This window comes from Anser cygnoides, chromosome 1, assembly GCF_040182565.1.
Source record: "Anser cygnoides isolate HZ-2024a breed goose chromosome 1, Taihu_goose_T2T_genome, whole genome shotgun sequence".
NCBI classification, from domain to species: Eukaryota; Metazoa; Chordata; class Aves; order Anseriformes; family Anatidae; genus Anser; species Anser cygnoides.
In genome coordinates, this window is record NC_089873.1 from 142,037,774 (window position 1) to 142,063,847 (window position 26,074).

Consider the following 26,074-nt stretch of genomic DNA (forward strand, 5'->3'; position numbering starts at 1 on the left):
AGGTGCTCGATAACATTTCTAAGGAGAAAGGTCCGTAGTAGGATAGGAAGGACCTCAGGTGCATTTGGAGCAGAGTGCTTTGTATTTAGAATTAAACTGTATCTTAGCCCTGGCACGCTAAAATAGCAGAATGCATTGCAAAGCTGTTCAAAGATGGAAATAGGTGGAAAGCTGCAACAGCTTTGCTTAATGTGGTATAATAATAACAGTGGGGCAGCAGGGAAGGAAGAAGACTATTTACCATCACAGACCAATCTGAATCTCCACGCCAAACAATCCCAGGCCATCCAAATTTGCTGTAACATTGCCAGGTGGAGAGGAACACGCCTGAAACCAGCAGTCCCGGGCCAAACTCCCGGTGTGCACAGCCCTGCCAGGGAGGCTGGGGCACGGCTTTCACCCACAGGCAGTTTTGCAGAGGGCAGCCCTGAGCCAGGGGCAGGAGTCTCCTTTGCCCCAGGGCCACAGGAGCAGAGGAGAAGCCAGGAGGAGAAATGTGCTCCCCAGCTCCATTTCCCCCCTTCCAGCTCCTCAGGTGCCCACTGTCTCCCACCGCACTCTTGCTGCGCCCGGTCTTGCTCAGCTTCAGCCAGCGGCCTGTGGGGCCAGCAGGAGGCTTTTGCCACCCTACAGGACGAGTGGCCCGAGGCCATGTCCTGAGGTCTTCTTTTGGCTTGGTGTTTCCCCACTCCGAAGCTCAGAGCCTGACCCCCAGTGGAGAACAGCGACAAAAGTGTGGCAGCTCTACAGCGGCACAAAGAAACCTCTGTATCTCCTTCCCATATTCTTAACATCAGACTCGTGACCGGACAGATTCAGCACAGGGAAGAAGTTTCTCCCAAATATTGAAAGACCTAAGGATTTTTTTCCCCCTTTGGCCACTCTTTGAGTGTAAGAACAGGTTTTTTTCTGCTCAAATTGCTTGAACGTACTTTACTGAGCTTGTTTACTGTGTGGTTGCAAAGACCTCAGATAGTGGTGTTGCTTTCTGTCTTTTCTGTTCCCTGCCTGTGGCACACAATATATTAGTCTTCAGAGGACTGATTTTTTTTTACTCTAACCCAATTATATTTTGGCTTACAATACAGACAACCGGGTGAAATTTAACAGTCTGCAGTAGACTTGATCCTCATGTCTCTTCTGGCTTTAAACTCCGGCGAGCTGCAGGGTAGCTAATTCTTGTTTCTAAACAAGAAGTGAGTAATGGTAAAGATGGATAAATGAATAAGCAAAGCTCATAAGAGACAACATACAAACAGCATGCTGAGCATGCCAGGCAGTTAGTAGTATTTCTGCCTCAATACTATGGTGAGAAAGAAGGTCTACAGATCTGAGTCACTCATCTCACACAGAGCACTGCACTTAATGTGTGCTCCTGCCTTCTGAATTTCCATAAAGCAGCTCCGAATGGGGACATTTGGTAGCTCGATATTTCTGTTTCACAATACTTGCCAATGTACCTTATTTTTTTGAGTGTCACTTTGAACATCCTTTAAACAATGCTACAAAATGCAAAAAGAAAACAGGTAAAAAATACCTGTCTGCTGCTTCTTCCCTGCTGCTGTGATAATCTTTTCAGAAAGAGAATCGGGGAGCGATATCACCGAAGGCAGAGCCGTCAGCTCAAGCTCACCAATTCTGAGAGTCACACAACAGGGCTGCCTCCCACTCCCTCACACGTAAGGCCACCGCTCATTACTTAAGATAACTTTATAAAGTATCGGGAGGCTTACCAGGCACTTTACAAGAATTTGGCTTTTTCTCCAAGTCTCTGTCTTCACTTCTGGATTCGGGAGCATGAACAGCTTTGTCCTGCTTTTCCTTGTTTGCATTAGTGTTTGGAACAGTTATGTTTTGCAAGACTGGCTTTTTAGGCAACGGAGGCTTGCTGCTAAGCTGTTCAGAGGACTTTGCTTTGGATTTGATCTTTTCGTTTGAAGAGCCATCAATATTTGTATCAGCTGGTTTTTTGATCTCTGCTTTATCACCTTTTAGAAATGAAGTCAATCCCTCATTTTCAAAATTAAACTCTGCACTGTACCTTTTAATTTCTTTTGATTCTGGTAACAAGTAGTCTCTATATTTCAAGGACATCGAGGTGGATCTAAGTTTTACTTGAAAAGGACTTTTATCTTCACAGCTTGGCTGATTCTGAGATACCACAGAAGAATCGCTTTGCACCGGAACGGCATCGACAGCTGCAGACACACAGGCAGCTAACGTTTCTGTACACTGGCCCATGTTCTCAGAGCCAGATTCTGGCAGCAAAGTCTGTTTTTTATTGCTACATTTTCCCTCCTCCAGATCTGATCCCTTCTGCGAATCTTCACTCCGCTTCTCATTTTTCAAGGAGGCCTTTGCATTGGTCAGGAAGAACCTGGTATTTAATGGGTTGTCAGACTCTGAGCTTTCTGGAAAGTGTAGGCTCCTGGTCCTTGGCCTCTCCCGTGCAGAGGAGACAGAAAACTTTCTCAAGGCGTTGAGTTCACTAGCTGCTTTTTCAGCTTTCTTCCCCAAACTTTCTTCCTTGTGGACCAGAAGCTGACTGCTCTCTTTATCAGAAGCAGCTGCTTCTTGTACAGTCTTTGTTTTCTCTAGAGACCAGGAAGCGTTTGATCCCACACGGGCTGAAGCAGTGGGATGTGAAACATGGAATGAATCCGTGGGCTGTGAAGAACCTATGAAAAACTGCCTGCTAGGCTCTGACAACACATCAGCCTCTATCTTTGCCTCTTTATTACAGGACATTTCCACAGGCATCTGAGCATCCCTCTGTGTATTTTGTTCTGACCCTTCCAAGCAAATATCATTATTCTTACTAATTGAAATATCTTCCTCAGATGGTATTTTATTCACTGAAAACACAGAAGGAAGCTCCTCGCTTTCTTGATGGGTTGACACATCACTACTCACATCCCCAGACAAGAGAACCGATGTTCCTGGGGAATCTTTTTGGTTTTGTACTTCTCTGTCTGGACCAGAACAGGGAGAAGTTATGGAGCCTCTGCCTTCTAACAGCAATGGGGACTCAGACTTCTCACATGTTGTTTCCAGTGTTGGTTGGCAGCCCTCCGGTTTATTCTCTGGTAGCAGAGCTTCCTGTACAACAGCAGACTCAGAAGTGGGCTGAGTCATCTCTGGTCTCAAAGCAGGGGGAAGGTCCTCAGGCACTCTGGGTTTCTGCCAGGAAGCCACATCCTGCGCTGCAGCTGTGCCGCATGGCAGTTCTTGATCATTGGTTTTGAATACGGCATCTGGCAAGTCTGTCTGCATCTCCTTTTCATCATCCTCTTCTTCTTCTGGGGTACAGCTCAAATCAGTCAGAGATTCAGACTGGGTCCTCTGCAAGAAACAGATTTAGAAAGCCCCATCACCATGTACAGATGCACATTTTTTTCTTTATCGTGGCATTCACAACCAAGATCTTACAGAGGAAGCCAATACTTGCCTCCAATGCTGAGCATACTCTTTTCTTAACCCACCTACTAGATGCTTTTTTATCTATGCAGATCCTGGAATAACACATTTAACCAACATAAAAGCAATCAGTGACACTTCCTTCTGCACAACTAGCGCTTTCATGCCTTTAGAGATGGGAAGTTCATCAAAACAATGACCATTGGACTGTCCTTGGCACTTGATTCCCCAGAGCATACTGGGTATGTTGTGCTGCTCCTCGGCAAAAAGCAGCACTTGAAAGAGAAAATCTGTCCCTTTGTATTTTGCTACTCCATAATAGCATTAAAAATAAAACAACCCATTCTTCCTAAAGCGTGACTCTGAAGAGGGAAGGATACATAGAAGGAAGAGCAGAAAACTAGCAAGTCCATCAGGCTCTGACACACCATGCCAGCTAACTATCTACCCTTCTTTGGCAGTCTTCTGCCTAATTGCGCTGTGATACAGCACAATCTTGCCTCCTTTGTGCTCAAGTCTTCTTCTTCTTTCAAGCATTACACTATTTGATAAAAGTTTATATATACATACGTAGCTACCTGTGAGGTCTGGAGATTAAACTTCAGGTAAGGACTGGCTAAATACACAGGATTATTTGAAAGCATGTTATTAAACCGCTGAATATGCATTTTTTCATATGGTGCTTGTATGAGCTCACTGAGTCACTGTAGTCTGCTGGGTAAATACAGATTTTGAATGTGGGCCCTCGTCCTAAGAACACAAAACTTGCATTCTGAAGATACTTTTAGGATTCTCCCAATTTCTTGCTTTGCAAGTGCAATTGCAAAGACAAAGCCGCAACGCCACTTGCATATCCGGTGAGGGCCCAGGAATGTAGAAGAAGGTATTAGGAAGCCAGAAGCAAAGTGCACAGGCAGAGTTGTGCAGGAAAATATTAAAAACTGCATTATCTAAAGGTGGAAATTCTCTTTACGGAAAACCAGGAGGGCTCAATCATCTGGTAGTTTGTAGGCAGACTGGACAAAGCAATTGTATTTCAGTAATAAAATTACAATGGAAGAAGAGGTTTGATCAGACAGTTACTGCTTTATATGCTTTTCTAAATAATTGGCCTCATCATTGTGTTGCTCACAGCAGTGCTCTACCAAGCCCAAAGATCACTCAGAGATTTTGAAAAATACTGAATAGCAGCTAAGTAATATTTAGGGACAGAGGGAATAATATTCCTTTTGTTAAGCAAGCCAATTTAACAGCTTTAATGTATTGAAAACATTGAAAGAAACCACAAACAATAAAGTGTAAATACTGTAAGAAGAGCTGTAAACTTTAATTCTAAAAAGTGGAGGGAAAGAAGAAAAATGAAGCTATGCCCTTCACAAGATATGACAAAGAACCAGAAAAATGGTGCTTTATAATGATGGTTTAAAAAACAACAGTTTCAGTTACATGCTGTTTTTTTCTGTGGAGACTTCTCGTAAATCTCTGTAGTGCACATAAAGGCTTACAAGTTTTGGGGGCAAGGAGAAGGCTGAATTCAGAACAGTTCTAATGTACAGAACTTGGCTCCAACTACTAGGTCACAACTTATTATTTCTGTCATTTCTGAAAATATAAGCCCAGTTACATTTGGGAATTTTAACCAGCTCCTCCATCAACAGTCTCTCAGAGTAAGTAAACAAGTTGAATGTAACACCTTCTAAAAATTTCTTTTAAGTAAGAAATCAAGCAGTCAGCCCAATTTCTGCATCACAAACAAAATACTAAACTGTACTGCATGGTTAATTTAAGAAGAAATTGTGACACAAACTGCTGTATTATGAGAGCTGACAAGTGATCTGATAATATTTAGTCTGTTGCTACTGTCTACTCCAGAAACAGTCTCATCAACTAACAGCTATTAACAACCAGGAAGATATCCATGCTGCAATCTGACTTTTCTTGTCATATCTGAGTCTGAAATACAAAGTCCAGTAAGAACTTCCTAGTTTCATGTCAATGGTGACATTGCCTATTTTCACAATTACCTGAGAAAATCTTCTCATTTTACTGGATCTCTGGTTCCGAGGTTTTATTAAAAGCTTGTGTTTAGCAGCAGAATTATCCAGGCAAGAGGACAGCTCGGGTGGAGTGTCAAAATCGGCCGCAGGTGAAATGCTAACATCATGTGTCTGGGGAGCTCCAGTTTTAGCACTTCCACGCCTAGGGAACAGCTGACCGTCCGTAGAGCGAGATCTAGAAGGAGGACCCAATGTAACCTAAAAAAAGAAATAAATCCCCAAGAAGACAATTAAACAAAGAAACCAAGATACAAATATAACAATTCTACAAAGAAGGGGCCATGTTTATTGCCATTTTAAGGTTGCTTCTTTTTCTTTCTGACGCCCTTTAAAATACAATGCGTTTCCTATTGTTGTATGTGGAACATTGGTGTTGGCAATTCTGTGTTTTAGCTGTTTGAATACCATCATATACTGCCCAGTGGGGAAGAACAGGCCACATTTAACTAGAAGATGTAAAGCACAGAAATGCACGGTCAACACATTTTAGAAGACAGATTTATGACGAGTACTCTGCTACAGAACCTAAAGGGCCAGTTTCCTTTCAGGGTCTCTCCTCCAGCATCCCTGCCTACTAGGCTCCTACCCACAGTTTTGCTGGGCTGGAACATCTCTAGCTTCCTATACTGCATCAGGTCCCTTCCAACTCCACAACACCTTCCTAAAACAGAATCAAACATCAATGGCATTGATACCAAAGGCAGTTTGCATTTTTACCTCAAGTACTTACATCTGCAAAATAAGCAGGGATTTTACCTGAAGTATAATATTTCATTTATAGACTATTCTAGGGAAGGAATTGACAGACAATTCCTACTAGTGGCCTTTACTTCTGACCTGAATGCTCCAAAGGGTGCAGTACTTTCATGCAGCTGGAATTCAGCTTGCCTGTGTGCTTCACCAAAAACTGACAGAAAAAGGAGGCTGAAAAAATTATGAAAAATGACTCTAAACAGGGTTCTTCCTTTCTTTCTGCTTCAGTTTGTGCAAACAGGCAAAATGATATTTCTAACCTATCTGTCATAACATTAACATAACCTCTGACACCTCTTGATAAGTCTCCCTTTGTAGGCTTGAAATTCCAGTTCATTTCATCAGAAAAGGTTTCCTCCTTTGTCACACTTTGTTCTGGAAGGCTCTGGAAGTATTTTATTGAAGAGGAGAAAGGGAGAGCAGTATTGCGTTGATTTTATTTAGGGAGGGGGAAGGCATCAGCATTTTCTGCAAGTAGAGTTCTGCAGCATGCACTGCAGCTAACAGACGTCCTGTAGTACAGCTTGGGCCTGCTACAGCTTCCTCAATGGCCAGGGGAAAACTCCCATTGATTTTAGGGGATGCTGGATCCACAGCTTCCGTTCATGCTTTCTATTACAAAAAAAGCACCTCAGCCACGCTAAATAATGGATGCTCTCATTAATTTCAACTCTACGATATCTGCAGCGTAGTGCTGAAACATGACTAATGTACAACAAATGATACTTGGCTGCATTATACATTAGTACCTAGCAGTGAATACATTGACATTTCAGCTCCATGACAAAGACACAGCACATGTTCTCTTTCAAGGCATGTCATTATTTGCCTGCCTTTTTTTTTTTTTGGCTACCGCTTTTCCTCGACAACTTGCATGTCTTCTCCTTGGCAATGCTCAGCGTTGGCCATTACACTGGAAAACTGAGAATCTGCTTCGTTACTCCTCTTCTGTTTCAGCAGCCCAAGTGAACGCCAGCTCTGAGCCGGCTGCAAAAGCCGCCTGTCTCAGGAAGCCCGGCTCTGGCCAAGCCTGCTGGAGAAGGAGGGGCTAGAAGACCCCCAAAACCTCACGCTCACATGGCTCAGCTGTCCTTCAGCTGGTAGCGCTGATTAGCACAAGGCGAGGGGCAGCGAAGGAGCCCCATCCTAAAAGGAAGGATGGGGTGGCGTGATCTTTCTCCCTTCTTTGAGCCAGGAAGGCTTCCAAGACACAACAGGGTGTCGCTGCCGCCCAAAACCTCAAGCATTATGTTGGGCAGAACTCCCCATCTCTGCAAGCCGGTTTCCTCCGACTTGTAGGAGCAGGGCTCATCTCTCTGAAGCTCCAGGTAGACCCTGGGGTTCGGGAGGAAAGCGTTCCCATGGTGCTGCTTTCTGGCTGCGCTCCGAGACCAGACTGGGATGAGGAGCGCTCTGAGCTAAGTGATGGGGCATGTGGAAAAAGCTGAGCAACCGCAGCGTCACCGCAGCGCCTCAGGAGTCAGCGAGTGAGTCAGAGAGTGATGTTAATGGAACCACGGGGAGACATAAATCCTCCCTTAGCCAACATGCATCCGGGCTGGACAATATATTTACAGTCTGCCTGCACCGGCTTTCAAGAAATACCTTCTTCACATGTTCCTTTTTTTTTTTTTTTCCCTTTGAAAATATTAGGGCTTAGCTGCATATACGCAGTTTTTCAAACAGTTTCATGTGGAATCGAACAAGCGAGGCCAGAAATCTTTGCTGAGCGCTGTTGCAGCTGGCCTTAAAATACATTTTGCATAGTTACCAAGGAATAGTCAGCTCAGGACTAGCTTTTCTATTTCCTTTCCGCAATTCCCTTCTATTCCTCCTATTTCTAGAAAACACTTTCCTCTTTACCCCCTGTGTTGTTTCTACCATGTCTCCAGCTGCGGACATCTAAAAGGGACTCTTTAGAGCCTTTCAAAACAGCTCTTTAATCAGCCAGAACATCTGACTGCTGATTGAAGAAAGCCATCTATTTGCTTGTACTCAAGTCCTGAAAACATCCCTTCAGCAGAATTCACAGCTCGCGCTGGCTCACGTGGCCAGAATCTGACTGAAGACTGAACCTCGGTCTCCTAAGCAGCAATGTCAGCCACTGTCATCAGGCGAACTGTTTCTGCATCAGTGTGAGGTAATTTTGCATTTAAAGCAAGGGTCTGGGCAGATTTCAGAGGATCTAGATGTTGTTCATGGCCCCTCAATGAGCCTTCTCCCTTATCCTATGCATGTAACCTAAGCAGTCTTTACTGCAATTTCCCATCTTTAAAAAAGGGATACTATTTTAATGTCAAAATCTGGTTGATTGTTTCTGGAGATTAAATCATGTCTGTGAATTTTGCTAAAGGATACGAGCTATTTTAAAGGGCATAATTATTGTTAACGGGAGCTTACTTGGCGTCAGAATAATGTTGATAAATAATCATAACTTTATATTAGAAGGACAAGCATTATAAAGGCAAAACAGACAGACATGCAACTACACACATATGAGGCTGCTTTTGTAGCAGACAGACAACAAAGTAATATTTATGCCTCGTGTTTCATTAAAGGACTACTGTACATAATTGCTTGGCCCTTAATACATTTGGCAGAAGTTACCTGTTCTTCTTCTTCACTGCCTGTTCCAGCTAAACTCAAAGAGCTAAGGTGCTTGTGAGAGTCAGAGAACTGTGGGATGGAATGAGGAAGAGATTCAGTAAAAGACGACAAATGAGATGGATACACCAGCAGAAAACATCTACGCAAAGTGCACACAGATGCTGACAATGTAAGTTGTTCTTATCTGTAGTCTTAAGGATTAGCAAGGATACTACAAACATAAAGTATAAGACATGCAGATAAAGAATGAAATTATGTACAACAAAACTATCATTTAAAAAGAAAAAAAAAACAGTTTCAAATTCTTTTATGTTTCTTTTGCCCAAGACAGACTAGAAAAACATTAAGAGAATTCTCTTATCAGCACTTTCAAGGGAGCATACAGATTTTTCAGACTATTTTTTTATGCCTTGCAGCTCTCTGTAGTCCCTAGAAAAAAACCAGCATCCCCATGCATGCAAAGAAACACACCCTCTCTTTCCTAGTTCTGCATTTTCTGGAATTATATTTATATTTCAACAGGAACAGAGATTGTTTACACAGATATTCCACCTCAAGTAAGGTATTTCTGAATTGTTCAGAGGTAAAGTAGTGATACATACTACAAACCAAGTAATTTATTCTACCTCCCACGCATAGGTAAAACAAGTAATTAAACACTGATTTTTGTCAGCACCAGAACTACTCACTCTTGTTGTTGTGCCTGAACTTAGGACGTCATGGAGCAAAGACATTTCTGGAGGGCTCCTGGGTAACCCATCATCTTCAGAACTGGTCCCAGCATCCTCTGTCCGCTTTGCATGAAATCCAAACGCAGGCGGAGGTCCCAGCTTCATGGTAGGCTGGAGTTTCATCTTTAGCATGGTGCAATATACGTTAGCATGGGATAATGAGGGAGGTTTCCCCAGTACATTTTTTAGTTCAGATCAGTGAGTTACCTTTATTTTAGCTTCACAATTGAATGACCCAGAACCCAGCACATGTCACTTCAGAAGTTCTGTTAGGAGGCCAAACAACCTGTCCATTTTACAAATACCTTTTAAATAGAACCAAGGTAAGATACTGCTGTCTAATTAATAAAAGCAACACTTGATGGAAGCTGCAGACAGATATTACTTGCTGATCAAATACTCAACTACAAATATCATCAAAAAATCAAGCCTGGAAAGACATTCTACCTCTTGCATTTGAAAAAAAAAATGTTGTGTAAATTACCTGCAATGCTCTAATCCGATCAGAAACATTTTCTTGTGAAAACACTCTTACTGGCCTTGCAGGCTCTTGCCCAGTCTCAGGGATGAAAATGCTATCATGCGACAAAGCTCTGCTCCCCATAACGCCCTTATGGCTCCTAGAATAACACAACAAACAAGCAAATGCACACAGATTTCTTTTGCCAGTCCTCTTATTCTTAACTCTGGTGGTCTGTTGGAGTGGGAGACTGATGTGTAAAGCACACATCACGCCTGAGATTCCAAACTTCTCCATGAATGCAATATACAGTCATTCAGACAAATCTACATAGCACAAAAACAACCAAAATATGCAAGTGTCAGTATCTGTCGCGTTAGCAAACCAAATCAAGGTTAGAGACGGTTTAACCCCAGCAACTGAGCTGAGCTATGGTTTATTTAAAAGCTACTGCCCCTTGGCTTGGGGGCACCACCTGGGTGCTGCGACGGTGCCACAGGCAAGCCCAGCTGCAAATCGAAGGGAGTTCACATAACCCAGCCTGTGCCTGAGGTGGACTAACTTTGTGCTAATGCAAGAACATGTCTTGCAAATGACTGAGCGCTACCCTATGAAAAATAAATAGTGCCTTTCACTATTTAAGCATAGTAGAACATTTACTGCATATCCCTACCACACAGGTCATTAACAAAAAATGTTGCAGGGGATACAGTTCTCACCTAGAACCATTTACATAAAATCCTTGCGAGGTCCTGTGCTCTATGCCAAGATCCTTGGGATTTTCCCTTAGGAGCCTGGGGACACATTTTTTCACAGACACTTCATTGGCTGGCGATAGGAAGCAGAAGAAAGCTTCTCTCTTATTCTGATTCCTACCTTTGATGCTTGCAGCATGTAAGGTCTTTTGAAAATGTTACGTGTGGGGAATGAAAACCTTTTTTCCTCACGGAAACAGCAGGGAGACACATGGACAGACAGCTAGCTGCTAGGAGGTCTCCTGTGCTGATTTTCCTCTGCTTAGCTCATAGCACAGCTGAGCAGGGACCAGAAATGTGTGCACATGGCATTTCTTCTAGGACTCCTTTCTTTTATTTTTATTTTTTTTAATGGGAAATGGCAAACCAGAATACATGACTGCTCGGATTCAAGTAACTACCAAATTAATTGAACAGACTGTCTATAAAAAGCAATAGTAATGTGTATTTTTGCATCTTAGGTACTCTCTTAGAGACATTCAGAAACAAAAACAAACATGGCAAAAAGTAACATTTTCCTTGTAATGGCTGCTATAAATATGTTTGATAACACAATTGCAGGAAAAAGTTAATCTGTATGACTGCTGCAGAAGGAAGGAAAGCCTGCTGCTTCAGCTTCATGCATTAGAGACATTAGAAGAACACTTTATCTACATGAAAATGTGATCTCTGCAAAGCATCCAAGGTCAGAGATCTATACCAATTTGCAGAGAAAGTGCCAGTCAGGACTGCAGTGGCTGTTTAATGCACCGACATCTTACAAAGGCTGAACAGCAGCCAGCTAAGCAGTGTTGTTACATGTGCACATTTAGCCCTGCGTGCTACCTTTGCTTTCTCTTTCTAGTAGACACGTACCTCCTGGATGTGTAGCGGAGGTTTCCTAAACATCTCAGATTATGAGTGCTCTATTTAATTTTCCTTCCTTTCAAGGTATTTTCTGGTCTTTGTTTATTTAAACAAATGTGAAGGAACAATAATTTAACAACCCTGTGAGTAATGGCAAGGGAACATAGCTAAACCAGCCAAAGATTGTACCCGCTCGGTCATGACCTTGTTGAGTAGCACATGAGGGAGAGAATATTTCACCATGCCTCATCTTAAAAATATGTTGTTGAACAAAAATGCTATCGCCCACTGTTAGACCTGACGCTGCCAGCCCGGAACTCCTGGGGCTTCAAGCTGGACTACTACTACTCTTGCCAATGCTACAGACATTTGTGAGTAATTTCTTTCAGTTGTTTGGCGCTGCCTAGTGGCTGTATCATGCAGCGTCGTTCCAAGTGGATGGGATGGGTTTGCCTTTCTAGTCCCTCTGCACAGCAGCAGCTCTTGCCTGCACTTCACCCAGGAACACAAGTCCACCTGTCCACCCAGGAATACATTTGGACTTTGTATCATGTTTCTCATGGTTACTTTTTGGATGAGAAGGAATGGATAACATTTTTGGAAATGCCTGCATGAAGACAGGATGTTCAGAGGCATCCAGATCTGCAGACTGGGATTCACCTCATCAAACCTCAAACACTGCAGCGCAGGTACCTGCATCGGAGCCGGTCACCCCAGGCTCCTGCTTACACTTGGTGAGGAGAAACAGGCACTTCTAGAGCATGGTTCATCAGTGCCTTCAGGATGTACCACAAGAACGTTACCAGCTTTCTTAGCAATGTTGACTTCTCTCTGCTGATTACAAAAGGCAGTCGGTGACAACCTCAGATGCAGGCATTTATCCTTTGGTCAGATGAATCCCAGTTATACAGAGGAAACAAAGGCTCTGCAGCCTCTGGTTCCTACTAGCATAAACGATCAGGCATCTACATTTTTTAACAATCCATAGGAGATGCATCTTAGGGGCACAAGACAATTCTGATCAAATTTAAGCTGAGTACCTCATTCTACTTTTGAAGACGAGAACTACATTATTTAGAAATGATAACCCAAGGATTACTTATGCTTAAACAAAGGCTTTTTTAGTTACTAGCTATTAGTTATTGCTGCATCCCATCCACTTGTGATTTGCCTTGCATCAGGCATTTTAATTTGTACTTCCGTTAAAAAGGCAACTGTTTGAGAGTGAAACCATTCTGAACAAAAGGAGTAAGCAATTCGGGGTATCTTTAATCTATAAACATCATAGCAGCTCTGTATTTGTCTACCAGCCACAGTCCAAAGACTTACTCAAGTTCATCTTCTGAATAATAACTAACGTGCATGTTGTGTGAGGCCGCCACATCACTTGTTGACTGGAATAGCTTCAGACTGCTGCTCCCAGAAGACGTTTCTTTCCTTTTCTTTTTACCAAAAAACTTTTTGAAAGATTTGAACTTTGATTTTTTCTTTCCTAAGTGAAGAAAAATAAAGAAGATGCAACCAGCAGCATTTGCAAGCTTTTGGAACAATAACATGTCCCAGATCATTTCTTCATAAGTGGATTTTTTCCTGGAAGAGGCAACACAGTCCGCTCTTGCATTAATATCTTTCAAGACTATACTGATAGCATGAAATTACTATTATCTTGGAGAATGGATTGCAATGTTTATGACATAAAAATAACCTACAGTGAAGGATCTTTCCTAATAGAGTTTCTACTTGCCTCTTGAGATAATTAGACTATGAAGAAAAACTTTGGTATTAACAGCCTGGGATATAGAGAAGAAATTGCAACTCGGGAACACACTGCCTTTGTTCAGCAAGCTAAATAGTGATGATAAGGACAATGCTGTTACCAAAACCAATTTAAATGTAGAAATAGCTTACTTAGGTGGAATGTGCAGTGTCAGGAGGCTAATGCTTTTATAATGTCAGTTTTATAATACATCCCAGAATGTTTTGAATGCTAATTATGAGTCTCAATGGATGATAAAGTATTAAAATAGAAATCAAGCAATAATCTTGAAAGGTAATGTTAGTCTGCTCAGTGAGGAAAGACCTGAATTAGGATCAGTTCCAAGATCCATGAAGAAAAGTACTTAAAATGAAATCAGCGTTTTGCACAAGACATCCCAACAACTTGTGCCCGTCCTGTATATGTTGGGATGACAGCACTGGAAAGCATCCCTGTCTGTGTTTCAGTTATTGTTGGATCTTGTTGGGTAAAAAAGTAATTTTTAAAAGATGCTACAAAAATCTTACTTCAAGCCTCTAGAAATGTCAAAGCTGCAACAGGTCTTGGAGACAGAAAGAGAGAAATGGAGAATGCATTCTTTAAATAAACAGATTCACTTTTGTAGCAGAGCTAAGGTACTAAAGCTCAAGAAGTACAGCACTTTTCATTCACCGAGGAAGGGAGCAATTCTACCTGAATTGTCTTCTCCATATCCTTCGGTCTCTCGCACCTTTGGGTCCATTATCCTTGAGGAACTCATGTGACAGTCACTAAAGGAGATAGAAAAAGTGTCCATCTTATCAATGAGATAGATAACAATACTTCAACACACACACACAAGCAACTAAGAAATAGTAAAGAAAACTAAATATAAAGATATACTTTACTAAAATATAAAGATATAAAAATGTAATATAGTATATAAATACATAAGCAATATATGTCTAAATACATGTATTATATTTACAAATACATAAACAATATGAAAATATTCCACAGGACAAAGCTTCTTAGGCTACAGTATAACAGTTTTACAGAACTATTTCCACTTAATAAGGTGATGGCACATTACAGTTCAGTTAATCAGCTCGCCTCTCCTTACTGAAAATTGAGTGTAATGAAGTTCTTGAATGCTTCTGAAAGTGTGCATCAGAAGTTTGCTTCTCCGAGTTTCCCTCTCTCCTCCTATTCAGGACCACAGACGTAATGTCTTTGTGATAATCACAGCATTTGGGTACCACATCTCAGTAACCTTTGTCAAGAACTGCATGCATTTTTTGTTTATATTTAACTTGAAGTATTCTACGGATTCTAGTGTTTCTCCTTTTTTAAACCATTTGTGAAAAGGTAACCATTCTATTTACTCTTTTGTTCATGCAGACAAAAATACAAGTAAAAATAAAACAATAAATGTTCTTCTTTCTTCTTTGCTTTTTTGAAGCAAAATAAAATTAAAATTAAAAAATACATCCAAAATTGTATATGTCCCAAGCCTGAGAACAGAATATCTGTAATTTAAACTGCATTTTCAGAGCAGTAGTCAGTTTGTGCTCTCTTTTCTCCATCTGGAAAACTATGATTTCATGGTTCTGTCAGAATAAAGTCATGGATGCCATTCACTGGAGGGTGACCTAAATACCGTAGAGGAACTACTGGGGTTGTGCTGGTGACAGATGCTCAGGCCAGAACCCAGACCAGAGCGCGAGTACACCATGGTTATTTCGATCCCCAGAAATAAGAGCAGTCTTAAGTAACGAGGCTCATAAATTCAAAGAGTGAGTGAAATGGAAACGAAACATTTATTACTCAAACCCAAACCATGACGCATTGCCTGAAACGCCAGCGAGCACTCGAGCCAGGCCGTGACGAGCGGCTGTGGGATGGTACCAGCGAAGCCACCACTGCGGCCCAGCAGCTTCTGCGCTTCTCCACTGTGCCGGATGAATGCCTTCATCGTCAAACGATCCCTCCCACAGCCCTTGGGTTTTATATCATGTTGTATTTTTGTATTGTAATACATAAATGATGGGTGCCACAACTCAGATCCCCAGCTGCGGCCACTGCATCCACCTGCAGCCAGGTGAGGGTCTCCTTTTTTTATCTGGATGGGTACACGTTGTCCTCCACCAGGGAAGCAGCAAGACCCTGAACCCTGGAGAGCTCCCTTCTTGCCAGCCATGGGTGGCAAGGCCCCCGCTCCTGACCTCCCATGGCTGCTCTCCAGGTCGGTGACACTTCTGCTGTTTTCTGAGGTTATTTTAGGAATCGGTGTGTCCTCCTACAAAGTGTCCCGGGCCTGGACACCGGTTTTACCTGGGAGAAGACCCATCCGCTCCGTTGTAGGCAGCTGTATCTCAGCTTTACAGTTTTAAAGGAGAGTCCCCAGGCTGGATCCAGGGCTGGCATTCTGGCCTCATTCTGCCAGGCCCGTGCTGGTTCATCGACGGAGCGTGGTGCCGGCGGAGCGGGAGGCTGTGAGCCCTCACCACAGTTGCTATGTTGTGGAAACACACGGCTTGTGACCGGGACGGCGAGGCGCGGCCACGCGCCGATGACTGAGCGTCAAGGATCTGGGAGGAGTTTTTATGGCCGCTGTTACCAAGGAGAGATCTGTTTGCGCCACGAGACGAAAGGGCATCCTCTTCTTCAGCCGGCGGAGGGGAGCTAAGCAGCTCAGGGAGGGACTGGAACTGAAAAATCCCTGTGAAACGCTTGGTGAAGGACACAGAAATACGTCTGGCCAGGGATCGGCATGTGCAGCCACCAGGCCTAAGCCTGTTTGCCCAGCCATTTATCCTGGGACGTGGACAGGGATGCTGGTGGCCAGGCTTTCAGAAGTACACTCAGAAGTCATCAGGTCATTTTGGCCAGCCTTGGTTTTAAGTAAATGGTTGAGCTGAAACTTAGTGCTTTGCTGAGTTAGGGTTTCCACTGAAGCAATGAGCCAACACGGCGCGCAGGAATACTGACCTGGCTGTCAGACCGCTCTCTGAGGACGGGGCTGTCCAGCTCAGCGTCCCACCAAACCTAGCATTAGGCAATTACATTGATTTCTGCCTTAAAACGGATGGTGACATTTTTATTGATGTGGGGGGAAGTTGCTTTTCCTTCCCAACTCTTCCTTTGTGGCACACTGTTAGAGAAATGCTGTTTTTCACCTGTTCACCAACCACCCAGCATGAAAGAAAATTCTATTTTTTTTCCCAAGTATATGAACTTGGAGAGCTCTTCTATGTACATCTCCCCTTTTTTTCTTCAGCGTAAGTTATTTTAACGGTATGTTGAGGCAGAATTTCAATCTCTCAAGCTTTTTCCTCAGCGTCCGTAACAAACCCTCATCCATCAGATGAAAGATTCAGTTAAAACATGGTACTTACGAGAGGAAGAAACCAACAAGAGGCCAAAGTTCCACCTCGGTATGACCATACCTGCATGCCACTTCCCTGACGTATGGAGATTTGATTGTTTACTCGTGAGTTAAACGTTATCTTCTTCAAAGCTTCACTTAAAATCTATGATGTCTATTACATCTATGATTTGTGCAACACAACGCTGACACTATCTAGATGCCTCGAATCAGCACCCACGTGCATGGGTGCGTGCTTGTGTTTGGATCCTGAGGCTGCGGCGGGGAGCAGGACGGCCGAGCCTTCTCACCTCCAGTTTCTTCAAGGACTTGCCGGGCTCCAAGGGCTAATTAAATCATACTCTGCTCTGAAGACTCAGTGGGGTTCGCATCCTACAGGAGCTCTCTGCTTTACTTCTCCTCTTTTAGCAAGGGCGAGATTTACCACGCTTCTGGCAGCTGCACTTTTTCTCTTTTTTGTTTCCCTTCAGGTTTCATTTTTGGTTCTTTTCACAGTGGAATATTAGAGATACCTGGTTTGTCAATTTATTACAAGATTTATGAGGCCAAAATGTCTGATGACAAACTGCTAAGTATTACCCAAGCTTATAATAGTATATTTTCTGTATTGGACTTTTCCCAGCAGAGACTGTTTTTCCATTTTCCTCCTTCCTTCCCATGGCCTTTTAATATGAGCTACGAGACAGGAAACACAGCTGAGAATACGTGAGCGCAGGGAAAGAGAGGGAATATGGCAACACAATGGGTGCTTATTCCCTTCCCTACCCCTCCCAAATGTCAATGCATTCAAAAGTGAGTATCAAAAAAGCACAGCTGAACCAAATGGCAGCAATTTGCACCTTTTATTCCAGTGCTGTTCAAGAACATTTGCTCGCTAGTAGGCAAAGAAACATCAGCAATTAAAGTGATTTTAAAAATATGAATTTAGGGAAATCATCCACACGAGAGGAAGACCTGCCCTCTCCTCTCTCCAATATCACGATATGCACTGAAATTTCTACTGGTTTTACACAGCCTTGTGGATTTGGGGGAAAAAATGCAGGAATTAAGGGAGATATATGTAGAAAACCCAAACACTCAGAAGGACTGCCCTAGCTGAGGCAGTAACCGAACAGAAAACATCCTTGATACCAAGGACTAGGACTGAAGCAGCTTCTCCTCACCCACCACCTCCCCGCGGGCTCAGACCTGAAACGAAAGCTCCATCCCTGGGCCAGGCCGTCCCTTCTCATGTCACACGGACTGCAGGAAAGGGACAGCTCCATGTTTTGAGAGGGAGCAAGCCCAAGGCATCGGCTGCAATGCTCTGCTAGCTGCAGGTGCATCAGCAGAGCTTCCATGCCTCTGGAGATGCTCCACATCTCTGGCACGTGGGATTGGTGGAGGCACCATCCGGATGATGCCCCAGATCACAATCTGTATCCACCAAGCACAAGAAACCCCACTGTTCAACATACCTCCCTGCTCAGACCCCCTCCTGCCTATACAGACCCCAACACGACCCCCACTTCAAGCTCCCAAACCACCGTCCGTGCTCCCAGCTGGTAAAGCCTGAACCGACCCCGAAGTAAATCTCTCAGAGCACGCCTAATTATAAAATCTTCTCCAGAAGTCATCCATCACGTTGAGCTTATGCTATTAAGAGAAACCTCTTCTCCCTGCCCCGGTCCCCTCTTTCTGCAAGAGGAGGTGTGGGAAGCGCAGAGCAGTGCTGCACCTGAGCCAGCACTGGGCACACCGCCCAGGTGCCAGCAGCATCCACGTGAGCGAGGTACAGGTCTCTGGGAATCCCATTAGTTTGTATAAATGCATCCAAAAAGCGCACAGAAAGGGATGTGAGAAGCTGATAACGACTGCAACACCATTTCCCCATTTCCAAAGCCATGCACCTCCCTGCTCCAGACCTCTCTTGATGTCAAAGGAGTACAAATTCCATTTCTTTCAGCCTCTGACTTTTAAATCAAATGCACGGCTGCACTCGAGAGCATGCTTCCACACACACAGTCATCCTAGGAGCTTTGTCAGGAGTCCCAGGCACTGTCACTGTGACCAAAAGGCCACCTTCCCTTTCTGCATGTAAACACCTATAACAGTACCTGACGTATTCCAACTCCATTCCCATCCTCTTTGAATGGGTGATGCACTAAAAATAATTTACCCAGAGAAGACCTGTTGTTTGTCTGTTTGTTTTGAGAAAACCATGTTTCCCTTTGTTATACCCAGATAAAATACCAAAGACAAACTTTACAGAATCACAGATTCATAGAATCATTCATGCTGGAAAAGACCTCTAAGACCATCCAGTCCAACCTTTATGCCAAACCAAGTAGATAAGCAGCCCGTCGCTTTTTATATACAAGTTTGCTTTCTGTTTTCGGAGCTGGGCAGACAATTATCTCCTTCCATTTTGTTCAAATGTTTTGCAACAGGCAACAAAAAAAATAATTACTTTGCAAAGTCTCTGACTTCATGTGTTCTCTGCTGTTTTTAATAATTTAGTGAGGATGCTGTTAGCACCTAGGTTTCTTATGGATGCCCATAGGGATGGCATCTTCAACAACATATTTCTTTAATCTGTATTATTGGTCAATGAAAGGCTCAGTGAACAGGGCTGACATTTCCTCCAGCTACTGCTACCCTTGCAGCATGCTCTCATGTTCCCCGAAAATCTGCGCAGTGCCCGACCACTCATTCCTTCGCCTAGCAATCCAAACTTGTCTCTGGTGCATTTGTGTTTGTTTCCACAGACCGTGAAGGCTCTCATGTAGGATCCTCAACAAGCCTTCTGCCGTGCCCCGTGCCAGCAGCACATTCCTTTCTCTATTACAAACAGAGCATTTCCAAGGAACAGGGAAAAAAATCTGCTCTCCCTACCTGTTTATTTTTCAAGAATTGATAGACCTCCCTTCCCCTATATTTTCTGCATGAAAGCAAGAGGCTAGAAGACAAATACCGCGTAAGATAAACTTTCCTCCCAAGCAGCTAGAGAAGAGCAAGCTTTTTGGTTGCTCTTTTTTTTTTTTTTTTTAGAAAAGTGTGCTGCCACAAGATCCACAAACCTGTGAGGTCAGAAGGAAGGAGGTCACTGCGATCGCCCAGGACGATTTCCTGGTACAGGGAACAGACTATGTCCCAGAAAGGTGATGAGAGCTCCTCTTCCCTAGCACAGCTCAGTAACTGAGGGGTAAACACCTTGTCAAAGGTCACATTGTGCTCATGGGAAAAGCCTTAGCTTGCACGCTTTCTTTAAAAAAACAAACAAACAAAAAAAGCAAATCAAACATCCACATGAAAGAATTAAAAACAGGAAAAAAAGTTTACATTGGCAAAAGAATGGAACAAACTCATGCGAAATGCATTATTCCTATGTAAAAACACCTCCTTTCTTCCTTTCAATGGAAGTTTTATATTTTTTTGTGATTTAACAGACAGCCTGGGAGAGCTATTCCAGCAACATGGAAAGCATTATTAAAAGAACACTTAGAGTAATAAAAGCACATTGACTCCCCTTCTCCTTTCTCAGCATACCGGGATAATAGAAGCGTAGCTGTTCTGCACAAAGACCCGAGACCTCCCCCAGCTGGCTCCCTACCAGAGATCCTCTGCTATATGTAGGAGCACAAACAGCTCAACAAACTACCGGAGTTTGGGGTTTTGAGCAGCCTTTCCACTGATGGCAGCACAGTCTCTATTTTGAACTTCAATAGGATCACGCGGGCACACAGAGCACTTTGGCTAATAATGTTCTGAAGGAGCTCATCCTTTTTGTACAGTAGCAGGCTAACATCACTGAAAGTCAAGGGTCAGTAAAGCATTAAAAATTCACCGTGCCTCTCCTTGAACAGCAATAGAAAAGAAAGTAAAATGTCTTGCTTTAGTTAGAACAAAATTACATTTGATTCCACATGCCGCAATTGCAATTATTCTTGAATTCAGCACTGGGAACGTTCCTGAAGCTATTTCACAAAAATAATTACACAAGGTCGTTTGGCATTCAGAGAGAGTACAAAAATCAACGTCGTTCTGAGGTCTCCATGGGTTTAGATTCAGCGAAACATAACGGGGCTTTCATTGATCCCCCCGTGCTTTTTGGAACCGTAAATACAATAAATCGTCCCTATACATACACACGCACACACGCACTTTGTGGCAGAGAAAGAAAGAGCCTCACCAGGAAGCACAGCGAGCCCCGAGGAGCTGCAGGCCCTTACACCTGCAGCCCCATCAATCAGGCTAATGTAAGCACACTCTCGTGGAGTGCGGAGGTTAATGGGAGCTTCGGATGCCGAAAGGCTTTAGGACTACCCAGAAAGGAGATCCTTATTCAGCTTTATCTGCTATTCAGAGCAAAACTCCAAGCGGGCCAAGCTACGCAGACAATGAAGTCAATTGCAACTGCTAACATCAGATCTGAACGCGGCCCCATTTGCGTCCCTTCTGAGCCCATCTATAGTGCGTTGCCTGTTTACCCCTGGCTACATATACGTGAGGTCGTCAGCAGCTTTATTCCAACGCTCCTATTGTTTCCTTAGAGGTTAAGGACGAGTCTTTTCAAACGACGTGTTCACCTGAACGCAGAACACAGCTATATCCCAGGCCTACCTGCAAATATGCAATGAAAAATAGAGCATGGTTTGGCCGAGCACAGGTGAAAGCGCAGGAAACAAAGAGAGTAGGGCGCGCTTTACTGGGTTCCTCTAGAATTCCTGTGCTGGAGAGATGAAACAAGCACTGTGATCATCTATGCACCGTGTGCAGAATAGCTTTAATATTAAATATTTAGAGTAGAGGGAAAAAAAGAAGGAAGGGAACGTAAAGAGAATGAATTAAATATCCTAAGGGAAGCCTGAGCTCCTCCAGGCAGAGACACGCCAGCCCACCGTCTGAGATGAGCCCGACACGAGCAGTCTGACTTCCAGGAGCTGCTGGAGAAAGGTGCCATCGGGGGCCCCCAGGCCTCAGCGCTCCCCCGGTGCTGCTTCAGGGCAGCCCGGCCGCTCTGCCGAGCCGGCTGCGGTCGTGCTCTAACCTGGAGTCCCCTCGGATGCAGCGGCAGAAAGCGGCCATGCCTCCGGGCCACCGACCGGTCCCTCTCCGGGGTCATCCTAGCACCGAGGAGCAGCGGGGAGGGCAACGGGAGGCGGTGGGGAAGGGGAGCATCCTGCCCTGCTTCGCCCCTCTGCCGGTCCCTGGCTGCGGGCTCAGAGGCCAGCGTCTTCCCCAAGGTCCACGCGGGCTGTCCGAGAGGGACGGCCACGCTCAGCGCAGGCTCAATCCTCTGAAACTTCCCCAGGCGACGGCGCTCACATATTTCAGCAATAACCGCTACCTGGTAAACACATTCCACATTCCTGTCGTGCTGAACCCCACAGGCCAAGCGACTGGCCCCTTGCTTGACTGCTGCACAAGGCTCCTTGTGAAAAGGTGCAGGTGGCAGGCTTTTAAATGGGAACGACCTTACTGAGCATCTTTTGACTCCTAATTTAGTCCTGCTCCGCTGTCAAATTGATAGTCATTTTCTTGAGCCCATGTGAACCCCGAGAAACTCTCAGATCACCTCTAGAAAAAAGGAGCACAAGAGCGTTAATGCAAGCTCACAGCAATGCACGATGACCTGCTGAAGTTGGAAAGCCTTCCTAACCAGAACGGTTTCTCGTGTGAACAGGGCTGCCTTCCAACCCCGTCACAACGAACAACACCGCTGAGTCCTTGCATCTTTCCTCACTACCTTCCTCCACAACTCAAAAGATAAACACAATTGGGATTTCACAAAGGTAAGAGCCCTAGTTTTGTGTCATTTGTTCCCTCGCTACGTGTACTTGCAAACTCTTCATTCCTCTTATCCATCCAGGTCACGTTTGCTCTTTTGTGTTTGAAGTAAGAGGAGCTGTTTTCCTGCAGTCCTCCCATCCCTGTGTCCTTGCAGGTCTGCGCTCCAAAACACAGGATATGAGCAAATGGAAATTCCCGTGACTCACTCCGATTCTCATCTCCCCTCTGCTCCTTCCCTGCAGCAATAACCTCCAGGAAAGCAGGAGATCCCCCCAGTCACTCTGCACGATTCACCTCCTGCTGCCGCTTCAGACCAGCGAGCCTTTGGAAGTCAATATCCTGGTGGGGCTTACCAGGTTTTACTGCTACCTTGCTGAAGACCAGAGACGAGTCTCTAGTGCCCTACACTATCCACACAAGTCTCTGGACGTGCCCGATTGTCCAGGACCAGTGACAGGGAGCACGTGTGCAGGATACTCAGAGGAACATACACAAAAATGTTAAATGCAGAACAAAGCGAGGAGACTGGAGAAAGTACGAGGAAGGATGGCACTGAAGAGCACAAGCCTTCCCTGGCAGTGTTTATAGCAAGCCAGGGACACGTTCACCAGGAGGGCTCCTGCTCCTTGTCTATCCCTTTCCCACATTGACATTTGCCCTCAGTCTCCTCTCTTCTGCCACTTTTGCCAGAAAGCTCCCCCATGCACAGTTGTTCCTGGCTGCCTCTCCCTCCAGGCGACGGAGCAAAGACGACACTTCAGGAATTAACAGGTCTAAATCTCCTTACTCGGAGGAGAAGCCTCTCTGCTAAGGACAACGGGAACCCTGGGGTACCCAGGTGCTCACAGGGTACCTTCTGCCTTCCCGTCCCCACTGCCCGACCCCTGTGCCAAGGGAGACCCAAAGGCTACACAGGAACCTGAAAGTGGTGCTTACAATGGGCAGAAAGGGAAGGAAAAAATCCCCCCAAACCAAACCAAAAATTTGGGAACTTGTCCTGTTTGTCTCTTTGGGCTCCTTTCCTTGAATACGTCACAAACATCTCACTTCAGTACCGAAAGCTTGATGGGATGCAAGTTATTAATTTATGACTACGACAAGAGCTATTATGGTTAATTTAACATGTGCAGGCACTTAACTAACTACTGTTGGGAAATATTTGTCATTAATTCAAAAATTTCCTGCCTGCAATTTGGCAGATATAATGTAAGTGGGCCGCAGCAATCCAGCATGACATAGAGAGCTCTCATCCACCGCCACCTTTACACGTGACTGTACGACACTCGAGCTCTGCCTGAAACGAGCACAACAAAATGTACTGCGGCATCCATAAATTAAATGGCATTGGCGTTCGGATGCCAGAAAATCTAATTTCAGAGGATGCTCTTCCAGACACAGGAACGGGAGCAGAGAAGCGCACGAGCTCTCTGTGGGGAGTGGAAGGGACACCATTTGGAAAGACTGTGTCTTAAGCATGTTAGTCATAAATCGTTTTGTCCACAAAGGCTCTTCAGTGCCGTGTTTCTGCAAGACCCATCGCTATCAGACGCACTCTCCTGTCAGTCCCTTTCCACTGCAGGGCCTCCATGCGTTCTCTCGCCTCTTTCCCTTCTCTCATGTGGTAGTTTCCAGAGGAACAGCAATGTGTTGGTACACTTCAATCTTTGAGCTCTACGTAGGTGTGTCAGGATAAACCTTGGGAACACACTACCAGAGGGGACTTCCCGAGCATTCAGTCCCCTATTGGTGCTGACAAACGCTTCACATAATCCTTTCACAGGCCAATTAAAGTCTATTTTTGAAAACAACTCCATTTTTCCCCATTCCTTTGACCGAAATGCTATTCTGGGAGCTTGTTAGAAATGTCCAGACTAAACAGCCAGTCTACAGCTAATTTTTTTTTTTTTGGTGCCAACACTACCCTTTTCTTGAGGCAGCTTTGGTCTCTTGTCAGCAGTATTTAGAGAAGACAGTCGTCTCCCCTTTCAGCTCTCCAGTTCCCAGCTAGCCTTGCAGGGGCTGGTAGGTGAGGAAAGCACTCGCCTTCCACCTCTGGCCTGTTCTCTACTGCAGAGTAGAACATATCTCCTGCGTTTCCTATCAAGAAACATCGTCCATTGCAAGGTCTATGTCCCAATAATCTTCCCAGACTTGGCTCTTCCACATGTCCGGGCACCCAGATTTGTGATGCTGGCTGCTGACACCAACCTACAAGACCCATTCCAGATTTTTGTTAAACCCCTAAGCGCTGGCACACGCTCCCTTGGCTGGACTCTCAAGTGCCTGGCCATCTGCACATCTGCAGAGGGCCTCCAGTGTAGGTGTAGCAGGAAAATATTTAGCCTTTTCCATCCAGCTGGCAAATTCACTAGCTCAAGCTTGACGAGGAAAATCTGACCCTGCTTGCTTAGGGGCCTCCTTCCTTTTAACATTTTTTTTTTTTTCAGACATTTAAACATACTTGAGTCAGGGAATGAGGTCTCTAGCAGAGTTCCCAGCTCTGACAGAAGACTATTACTGAGAGGACACCGCAAGGCTTTGTGAACAAAAAAATGCAGGTAGTGCCAGACAACTTCACCTCTCGGGTCCCACGCTATCCTCTGAGGGTGTTGCTTTACTAAAACAGCTAGATCAAAGTGACTGAAGAGGTTTCTGCTGTTAACTGTCTCCTGAAAGTTGCTGATCTTGAGAAAGGAACAATTAAATGAAACGTGAAGCTCAAATAGATATTTCTCCCTCTCTATTCTGTATCACCTGAGCACACAGTAGTGTGAAGTTTACCCACTTAGGAGATCCTTTTGTAATCAAGAACATCCTGAACTGCAGAAAGATCCTGGCCCAGTACAGATTTATTCTCTTTTCTTAACTGCACACATACAGACGTATGTGCTAGGGATGCAGGTATGAGTTTTCCCATATACCGATACAGACAAAAAGCTTGGGATACCAAATCAGACATTCAAGCACTGAAAAGCAGCCACTGTATCAGGCATGCAATGTGAGACTCTGGGAGCTGTTTTTCTGAATACTAAGCATGGAAAATATCAATTGAAACCGCACTTACTCAGTCTCTCTTAAGAAATCAGGTCCTGAATGCCCTAGAGTCAGCACTCAAACTAAACAGCTCCGTATTAGAGATAATTAAAAAATACAGCTTTTTTTTTTTATATATATCCCTGTTCAGAATACCCCGCTACAGCCTCCAGTGCAAAAAACCCACACACATGCTTGCAGCGTGTCTGTCCAAGAGACATGCAGCCAGATCTTTGGCTGATGCCACTTGGCAGGCCTCTGCTCAAGTTAACTGGGGCTATGCCAAATCCCACCGCTGAAGAGCTGGAGCGTACTGTTCATAGACTGCTGAAAAAGGCAGGCTGAATCGCTCATATGCACCTGGCGACATTCATTCCCACATTTTTCAAAATATGAGAACTGTATTTTCTGTGAGAAACAGTCCTTCAGAAAACTATCATGCCATCCCTGTGCCGGCACTAGATACGAATATACCCTGGTATAAATCCCACGATCTTTGGTGTTTATGAGTAAAGAAGGG

General features: G+C 44.4%; 1 protein-coding gene across 10 annotated transcripts in view; it reads right to left on the reverse strand.

Annotated features, from left to right (window-relative positions):
* CRACDL (CRACD like) overlaps positions 1–26,074 on the reverse strand; it is a 66,200-nt gene that overhangs the window by 15,087 nt on the left and 25,039 nt on the right. For 6 of the 10 annotated variants that reach the window (XM_048048128.2, XM_048048127.2, XM_013180724.3 and 3 more), the window contains 7 exons: positions 14,076–14,152; positions 12,956–13,118; positions 10,050–10,185; positions 9,524–9,688; positions 8,835–8,903; positions 5,442–5,672; positions 1,734–3,342 (listed from right to left, as the gene is read on the reverse strand). In XM_048048128.2, the coding sequence (XP_047904085.2) occupies positions 1,734–3,342; positions 5,442–5,672; positions 8,835–8,903; positions 9,524–9,688; positions 10,050–10,185; positions 12,956–13,118; positions 14,076–14,142 (2,440 nt within the window). In that variant the 5' untranslated portion in view covers positions 14,143–14,152. Of the gene's footprint in view, positions 1–452; positions 1,186–1,733; positions 3,343–5,441; positions 5,673–8,834; positions 8,904–9,523; positions 9,689–10,049; positions 10,186–12,955; positions 13,119–14,075; positions 14,153–15,695; positions 19,777–19,808; positions 26,050–26,074 lie in introns of those variants that run through there. The other 4 variants (XM_066983827.1, XM_013180726.3, XM_013180731.3 and 1 more) reach the window with 4 other exon arrangements.